General features: G+C 44.3%; 1 protein-coding gene across 1 annotated transcript; it reads left to right on the top strand.

The window, feature by feature from the left end:
• Nucleotides 1–2,205: 2,205 nt before the first annotated feature.
• On the top strand, nt 2,206–3,661 carry LOC105181841 (translation machinery-associated protein 16 homolog). The gene is made up of 5 exons (XM_011138858.3): nt 2,206–2,378; nt 2,470–2,561; nt 2,681–2,821; nt 2,931–3,079; nt 3,171–3,661. The coding sequence occupies exons 1-5, from the start codon at nt 2,376–2,378 to the stop codon at nt 3,479–3,481; spliced, it is 696 nt and encodes a 231-aa protein (XP_011137160.1). The 5' UTR covers nt 2,206–2,375; the 3' UTR covers nt 3,482–3,661.
• Nucleotides 3,662–9,699: the final 6,038 nt, after the last annotated feature.

Genomic DNA, 9,699 nt, shown 5'->3' with positions numbered 1-9,699 from the left:
GCTCAATCGATCCAGCAACTGTTGGCGACGTGTGGCAAGACGTAGGAGCGGCGAGATAAAACACAAATAGTAGCGCGTTGACCTTCCTCTTATTGTGCTGGATCAAGTAAGCTCTTTGGCTGGAGTGGCTTCGATGCTTTTTCGATACATCTCGGGCTTTTTGTTCGCCTCCGCGGCGGTTGGATGTGGTCCCTGTAATTGCGTATATATTTTGATCGTAGGGTCAACGTACACATTGTTCCTGTTTTCCTTTTACTTCTTTTATCGAGAAGGATGGCGTAGGGGCCTATTCCCACAAGTCCAGAGCCATACATTGAAGGAAGGAAAGGAAAGAAGGATATCATCTCAGCGTACTCTTTCGTTAGATTTCTGTAATTAATAACGATAATTATTGCGAATATCGCAGAATGATATATAGTATTTATGTTTTATTTTATTTATCTTAATTCGCTTAATGTCTCCACGAATTTTTTGGGACGAATTATAAGACACTTTGTATGTGTTTTCAATTGCAATTTCAGTATTATTTCAACTTCGAATTAATAACTCAAGGAATGCCAGTGTATGTATATTTATAATAAAATTTATTCCAAATTTTCTTAAATCTCATAATGCTACACACACATATACATACACATCTTGTCATCATAACTGTAAAATATAACATTATTTTTTTATATGCTTAAGTTACGTAACTGTTACGCACTAGTTAACTGAGATACAATCATTCATTCAGAATACTATTCTTATATTATCAATGCATATGCCTAGTTTATATACTACTGCTCGAAAGAATTATGGCATAGATAATTTATTGCCGAAAATTGGCCAACTTTGATTAGCGATTACGTCGCGAAAAATTATTGTAGACTAATGATTTTTTTTTTCATAATGAAGCTTGAAGTCTCTATTTTAAGAATGTATCTCAATTTTTTGCATGCAATGCACTCCTACTCCTGTAACCCCTGTAACCCCTGACATCTGAGGGAATGTTTAGTATACTGAAAATTGCAAAGTTTGACGGAATGCACGGACATGGACAATTCTTTTTCGGGGACACCGTTTGCATCGTCATAAAGTTCAAATCTTTCCCTTCAATTTGAAAAAAAAATGAAGTTGCTACAATTTTTTCGCAAAGTTACAGCCCTTCAAAAATCATACGAAGTCGTGGAGAATACGGAGAGAGTTTGTTTGCCGATGCTAGGAATGTTGGCTGTGGTCAAAACAGGAGCCAGGAGCTGAAAAACATGCATACGTGCTTGCGTGCGTATGTCAACAATCACTTTTTCCGTTGTTCCACTATGGTTTCCAGTTATTTAATCCGCCGGTACTTGGTCCGAAGGTCAAAAACAACGATATTTTTGAAGAGCTGTAACTTTGTGAAAAAAAATTGTAGCGACTCCATTTTTTTCAAATTGAAGAGGAAGATTGGAACTTTATGACGATGCAAACGGCGTCCCCGAAAAAAATTGTCCACGTTCGTGCATTCCGTCAAACTTTGCAATTTTCAGTATATCAAACATGCCCTCAGATGTCAGGAGTTACAGGAGTAGGGTTGCATCGCATGCAAAAAATGGAGATACATTCTCTTAAAGTAGAGACTTCAAGTTTCATTTTGAAACAAAAGTTTTTAGTCTACAATAATTCTTCGCGAAGTAATCCGCCAGTAAAAGTTGACCAATTTTCGGCAATAAATTATCTATGCTATAATTTTTTTAAGCAGTGTATATATGTGTGTATATGTATTATATATATATGTATATATGTATATATATAGAACCAAAATACACCGAAACTTTTCCGTACTCTTTTATGCTGATTTTATTAAATAATAAGATTATAAAGATTTATTAAGTTGTATTAATTATTTATCAATTATTATTTATTATTTTTTTTAATTTCTTTTATCTGCAATATCATTCGATAAAATGCACACAAGAATGTAGAAAACAGGTTGAGCACCGATTAATATGGCACTTTACCGTATACATTTGCAAACATGAATAAATAAATACACATACATTTTCGGCCTGTTTTCAATATTCGGCCTCTTTGGATACTTTCCGATACCTTTTATTCGCTACTTCATATCTGTTACCATCTGTGCTTATTCGAGTTATGTTTCATATTCCGGCCACGATATTCCTTAGAGGGCGCTAGTGCACAGCGAGATTTCTCTGGTACGCGTAAATCCCGTAAGACCAGCAGTCTTTATAGTATCTCGTCGGTGGTAAACGTAAAGAAATACGAGCACATGATGTGTGTGTGTGTTTTATGATTTAACCTATGAGAGTTTATATAGAATTATCAACAGTGAATTATTTCTTCTATAAGTTGTTATAATTAAAAGGACAGGCATAATCGATGCATCAAACATGGTAAAGAAACATATATTACATAACGGATGGTATAAAAAGTTTAATGAGTTGTTAATATTTTATTACTGTCTTATTTTCATTATGCTTTCAGTCTACAACAATGCAAAAGGAAATTGCAAAGGCGAAGAAAATTTTACATCCAAATAGTCGAAAAATCACTGCAATTGCAAAAAAGAGCAAAAAGTAAGTAATAAACATTTATATTTATGCTGGATAAACTTTACATTTATACTGGATATAATTCAGTCCAGCTGTCTTAAAATAAAGTGTTGCATAAGCTAAATATATATTTTGCTCTTCAGAATGTTAAATAGACAAAAAATTAAAATGGCTGGTACAATAAAACAAAATTTGATAGGGGAGAAAATAATGTGGATTCAACAGAATATTGTTCCTGATGTATGTCCGTATACTGCTGAACTCACAGCAGAATTACTTTTAAAGTAAGTTTTATCGCTCAAGTATTGTGAGAACCTTTAAAATAGACAGTGATTTTCTGGATTCAACAGAGTCTTTATTTATATGTTTATACTTGTTAACTTTTATGTGAAGATATATTGGAAGAAATGACGAGGAACTAGAACAAATTGCTATTAAGCACTCTGTAGGAGGAAAAAGAGGTAGACAACACGCTAATAGAGAAGATATAATAAGGATGACCAAAAAAAGGGAGCAAGAAGAGTTTGATACTTGTGGGATTGGTACTTATATCTTCATCTGGATAAAATTCTGCCCTCAGACTGTGGATGTTGGATGGTAATGTGTGATTTGATTGATGTTACTTTGTTGCAGAGATTCCTGATATTTTAAATCCAGTACAATATGAAATGTTGAGGACATGGAGCGGCGAATTAAGACTCCTACCTAATTTCAAGTTTCGAAGATTTGGGAAGATGCATTTAAAAGACATGTTGCAGAAAGTAGAAAGACAATCAAAGGTAGCGATGAATAAATCTATTAACTGTACAAAGTCTTGCACTCGCTCACAGAGTTCAAAAGACAGCAAACTTAAGGGCAGTAGTAGTATAGAGAATAAAGAACCAACAAACAACACCCTAACCGAAAATACTACATTAAATGATTGTCCGATGGAAGTAGAATAAATTGTACCTCGATATCTCTCTATCAACCATTCATCACCCTTCATCATCCGTTATTAAGATTCGAAAAATTCAAAAAAATTAAATCCGGCTTGACCTGGTGCGCTCCAACCTGGCTTGCATATATTAATGATGGACAATTATTTATTGTATATGGATGAAAATAAAAATGATCCACGAGAATACCATCGCAAAGTATCACGCGATGATACTTGATGTACGTGTAAACTCAGCCAAGCGTAAAGTGATTAAATAATTACTATACGCGCGCCGCTACGTTAGAAGCATTCGAGATCTCGGAAGATGCTGAGAGGAGAGGGGGAAGGGGAGAGAAATTGTTCTCGCGAAAATGTTCTCTGCTGCTATTGCTGCCTTGTAAAACGCACTAATCGATAAGTCACGGGAATCCGGCTAACGGCGTGGACTTCCTGCGAGTTACGCAGCTGCGTCGAGAGGCGGCGATTGCAGCCGCGAAGAATTTCTCCGGAGAACCGCGGATCATTCTGGCGGAAAGAGAGAAGGGCGATGATCACGTGAGTAAGAGTGAAAGTTAGCGAGAGAGACCCGCAAATTATCAGGTATGGATTCCTCTTTCTCTCTCTCTCTCTCTCTCTCCCGTCATCGCGATAAAGAACGATCGATTCTTAATTAACACGCGGAGACTCGCAAAAAGAGAATAAAATGGCTCATCCGCTCCGCGGATCGGCCAAGCTGTCGGTCGTGCGAACGCTCATGCAGATCTCTGCTGAAATCTTCGTAAAATTTATTTCTGTCACGTAGTGGCGAACGAATCTTCTTGTCTTTTCGCACGATTCATACTCGCTTGCACACGTACACGTGCGCGTCGGGTACCCTGATGTTAGAATTCACGTATTCGCGGTGGTGACGTGGATATGCGAATTCAAATTGCTCAGCTAATTCCATCCCGCGCAATCTCATCATACCTTCTAATGACGCTCGACCGTGAGGTTAATGACTGGAGAACACATAAATCCATCTTCGTTTCCCCGTGATCGGCCTAACTGTACATGAAGTTATAATCCCGCGCAAGGAGGGTACTAGAAATTAATATTTCATCGAGGCGTAAAATCGCGTTGGTTTTACTCGTTGAAAATTCCCGTACGCCAGTCGAAATTCGATACCCTGCTTTCGACCTCGATATTCCATTTAGCGCTGGTTTAATATTCTAAAGCCTCTTTTCACTGTGTTTACTCTGCAACTATGCCGTTACTAGAACTCCTCTTAAGAATCTACAAGTGGCCAGCCATACGTTTCCTGGAATTTAAAAGCGCTGAGCAGGAGACGTCCGTTTCTATATAAATCAAACCTCCATTCTCGAGTCGAGAAATTTGGATTCTACTTTCGATCTTAATAATCCATGTATTATCCTAAATCCTGTATCGATCTCTTTTGTGTTTAATTTACAATTCTGTCGAAGAAGCATTTTAGAAATCTACAAATGGCAAATTAATGACGAATAAAAAGTGCCGATTGGAACTTGAAGTTTTATATAAAAATTATGCGGTAATTTAATTAATAACTGTGAAGTCTGTATCAATCTATTATATTTAATTTTTGCCTCTGAGGTCCCCGTAAGAATCTATAAATGGCAAATTATGCGCTTTCCGCTGCTTGCGAGCGCTGAGAGAGTAAGGCTTTCATTTTTGTACGTTGAATAAAATCTGCATTGGTCTTCCAGGAGGATCCACGGAGGTCGGATAGTTGAGGTCGAGAATAGCGCGAAAATTTCGACTCGGCTGGATACCACTGACGGTGGTTTTTCAAATTCACACTGGGAGAGTTCTTCACACATCACGTTTCTTAGTTTCTTATCACGCCACCCTGTTGTTCGTATATAGGGAAGCCTCCGCGGCTCCCGGGGCTGTCTACTCGAGAACGTTCGTCCGCTGAAAGATCGCTTCCGCTAATTCGCCCGCGGCTATCGCCGTGTTTGCGAACTTGCAATTTGATCCCTCCGTCAAGGGTAGTGTTCGCTCGTGAACATCTGCGCGAACTAACAGTATACATAACCGTATTGAGATTATGCAAGGCTGGCCGATAGCCGGTGGATGGTAATAGCAGATGTTTTACGCCGGTAAACGTAATATTAGCCGGCGCTGCGCGGGGCCGATGGTGCATAGCGAGACCTAACGGTGGAATCACCATAACGCCCCGTAATTGCGTTTCAATTCTCCCTGGCATCCGCGGAACTCGATGCCATTGGGAGCACTGGTACCTTGATAATTGACGGCGCGTTTTGAATGAGAACGACGGCGGGGTGAACGATGAAACGGGCGAGCCGAACTCGGTCGAACGACGAGCGAAAGTTGGCTGAACGCGGACCGGACGAAAATGACGAGAAGAAATATCTTCGTTGATGCGACCGAACGCGTTCGGCTCTGTCAAAGCTCTCAATTGAAATAATCGGGAACAATTGGCTGAATAAAAGCTGACATGAAGAAAGGTACCCGATTCGTGTAACTGATTTTCTGTCACCCGCGACGGTCAGAGATGAAACCTCGATCGTAGAAACGGGAAAATTCCTATCGGAGCTTCCTGATCGGCCAATTGCTTTCGGTTAGCTCTATCGAGCTATTTTATAAGCCGTCGAATGTTTCCGATCGCGGTAACAAGGATAGAGCGTGAGAGAGCGCGCCTGTCATTGCGAGCGTGAGCACGATTACGTTTTCCAAACCGCACGGCCGTGCAGCTCGCAACGGCAATTTTTGCGGTATCGACGGTGCAACTTTCTCGGCCTGTCCGGGCGAGAATCGGAAATGCTCGGCTTAGGAAACGCTCGCGTTTCGCTTCAGCCAACGTCACTATTATTCCCCGCTGCTTGCGCGTGCCGTCGGCGCGTCCGGCCGGAACTGGCAATTCGGCTTCCTCGAGTGGAAGTCGATTATGTCGTTGTCGATTTGTGTGTTCAACAAACGACCGTGCTTCTTCGCGCACTCCGCGATTTCCTCGATTCTTCAATCACGCGTAATTGCCTGGATTGAATTGTTCCGCGTCCGACGAGGACACGCTCCCGCGGTTACACCGCGCGGCGCCATGTAATATCTCGCTGTCGGCGTCGGCGGCTACGAGCGCGACGAGAGGCGACTTTTCCCTCATTGCCGGCCGGGAAATCGGGAAGGAAGTCGGTATGCGCGTGCGATCGATGCGTCGATCGTTAATGACTTTTGCGGCGCGGTTCTCTTTGTAGGAAATGTCACGGTGAGCCTGTCGGGCATATCTACGGAGAAATATTAGTTGTGTAGTAGTGAAGACTACGTTAAAATTGCATCCCTTTTTACATTTTTCGTAAAACTGAGTTACTGTAGAAATAGTATTGTTTTGCTTTTTGTTAATTATTACTTTTATAGTAATTTATATTGCTACTAAATAACGTTGTACTTTTTACTACATTATATATATTTTTTATATATATATATATATAATATATAATATCGTAATATTATATAATATATTATATATTATATATTATTGTGTAAAGAGTAAAAACAGTGTTACAGTACGGTAAAAAGTCGCGTAATATCTTTAAACAAAACATGTAGGAATTTCCGAGGTCCGATTTGCCGAGTGGCCGAAAAATGCGAATGAATTTTGTTATAATTTTAATCGCAACATCTCTGTCTCTCTCTCTCTCTCTCTCTCTCTTTCTCTGTGTGTGTGTGCCGTGATCCATGTGAACACGGAGAAGTCACCGCGCGATTGTTTCTCTCGTTTCGTCACTCGATGAGATTGCGTATGATGATTACTTCGGCGGATTACTTTGCACACACTTTTACACACAGTAGCGCGAGAATCCCCTCCGTCGACGGGCGCACCGTCTCGCGCGTATCTCGTCGCCCGTGATGAGCTCACGATTCTTATTAATTCGCAGTATTATTACATTCCTGTTCCGCGACGGATCGAGAGACGGCCGAGCGGCGTGTGCGCCGCTGAATTATTCACAGCTTCTCGGAGAGCCGCAGGCGCGGCACGTGGTTGTTTACAGGAAAGGATTTTTCAAAGACGCATTCACATACATAGGACCAGAAAAAGAGAGAGAGAGAGAGAGAGAGAGAGGGGGAAGGGAGGGGAAGTGTCGAACAATAATTTCTCCGGAGGAATCTCGGCGGTGTGGAATTCGAAAATCACTCGGCTAAGTCAGTCGGCCAACGCCGACACGAATACTTCGGAAGACGCGGAGAGCCTTCTCTCGACCCGGAGAGAAAGAGACGCGACGAGGGCGCAGGGCGGGAGGGAGGGAGGGAGGGAGGGAGAGAGGGGAACGAGAGAGGAGAGTACACGTCCTCTCCGTGATCGCGCGGCATCCCTCACACCGTGCCGGCGAATGTAGGTCCTCGGGTCGACACCTATAATGCGCGAGCTGCCTCCTACCTCGCCGCGCTCGCGGCTTCGGGAACAGTACTTCTCCCCCTCCGCTTAGCCCCACCAACCTCCGGCGGAGTTCATTGAGAGCACGATAACAGGTGTCCCGCATACCGTGCAACAAGCGTGGCCTGCGTGCGCGGGCAAGCGATGCCTCTAGTGTCACATTTTTTCAGTAGGACACTACCCATGAATATGTAGATCTCCCATTCGGGAGTGACTCAAGGACACCCCTCGTCTCCTCGCGGCTGGCAAGAAGGACCGGCGATTTCTGATCGCGATCGCGGCTGGACAATCGGATGGATTGTCCGATATTGGCTGCGTTCAGAAGAACAAAATGATCAGTGAACGCTTAGTGATTCTCGCTCCTGATTGATAAATACTTCTGGGTCTATGAAGAATCTAAAAGAATGCTCCAGTCACAAACAATAATCACTAAGCGCTCACTGATCACTTTGTTCTGCTGAACGCAGCCATTCCTCTACTAAATCCCGACGCGTGTATCCGCGTCGCTTGCCCAGAGAAGCTTCTTGGGAGAAGTTCCTCTCCTCTCATTCAGGCAGGATCCTCCCGTTGGACGAGATGGATGCGTCCTGAAATCCGCATACAGGGAACATCTTCGTCGAATAACGTGCCACATCACATGGCGTAGCTGGGATAAGTTCACACCGAGGTCCGACTGGTCTTGACTGATCGATCTCGCGGGATTCTTTCGTAGCCGTGAGCTGGCCGGAGCTTTCGCGGATCTTCGTCCTTTGAACGACAATGAGACCACCGTCCGACGACTCGCTCGCTCGTCAATCCGCATGACCTGGTCCGCCGACCCGAGGCGAGACGGGTCTCCCAGCTCGCGCTGCATCCGCCGAATGCGACGGTTAACGGGCGCAGGCCGCGGCATCCGATCCCTAGAAGGCGAAGAAGAAGAAGAAGAAGAAGAAGAAAGATGTGGACCGGACCTACATCCACCTTGACCCGGTGCCGACGGTGCTCGGCAGGCTCGCGTTGCCATTGTGCGCCGCTTTCATGGATTTCACACGCACGTCGACGTCCGTTCCTCATCTGGCCCTCGGCCGACCTCGCTGTCACGGGTTATCATGTTATGTCGCCGGGCAAGAGCAAGTCTCTCTCTCCCGCGAGACAGGCCCGCGGAAGTGTTGGCGGCAGACAAGCGAGTTAAAGCGACTCGAGCGGGTCTCTCGCAACGGCGAGACGGCTGCGCGCGCGTCGAGCCTCCCCGATGCCGGTCGTCAGCTGCGCGCGTGTCCCGGTGCTCGGCCGACCAACCGAGCGCCGTGCGCCCGGAGACGGCGGCGGCGACGACAACGACGACGAAGAAGAAGAAGCGGGAAAGGAGTCGGGCGGGTAGGGAGAGAACGACGTAGAGGGGTCCTACCCGCTTCTCGCCTCTGGTCTCTCTCTTTCTCTCCCCTCTCTCTCTCTCTCTCTCTCTCTCTCTCTCTCTCTCTCTCTCTGTCCCTCTCTCTCTCTCTCTCTCTCTCTCTCTCTCTCTCTCTCTCTCTCTCGCTCTCTTGATACACCTTTCTCCGGTTCCCCAACACCCGGCGGCGGGCCTTGGTTCCCCTTCAGTCCTCACCGGGACACAGACAAAGTTTCGCACCCGGAGAAAGGTCAATCGGTCGGTCGCTCCGCGCACGGACGAGCTCTCGTAACCGCCGTCCGATAACCAGGTGTAATTTCCACTTTATCGTGTCGCGAGCGGACAGCGCTTATCAGCCGGTCGGCCGTCTCTCTTCGTCTTCTTCTTCTTCTTCTTCTTCTTCTTCTTCTTCTTCTTCTTCTTCTTCTTCTTCTTCTTCTTCTCCTTCTTCTTCTTCTTCTTC

This window comes from Harpegnathos saltator, unplaced genomic scaffold (assembly GCF_003227715.2).
Source record: "Harpegnathos saltator strain DR-91 unplaced genomic scaffold, Hsal_v8.6 scaffold175, whole genome shotgun sequence".
In the NCBI taxonomy this organism is placed as follows: domain Eukaryota; kingdom Metazoa; phylum Arthropoda; class Insecta; order Hymenoptera; family Formicidae; genus Harpegnathos; species Harpegnathos saltator.
The sequence above is the reverse complement of the archived record's forward strand: the minus strand, read 5'-3'. Positions and strand labels throughout refer to the sequence as shown.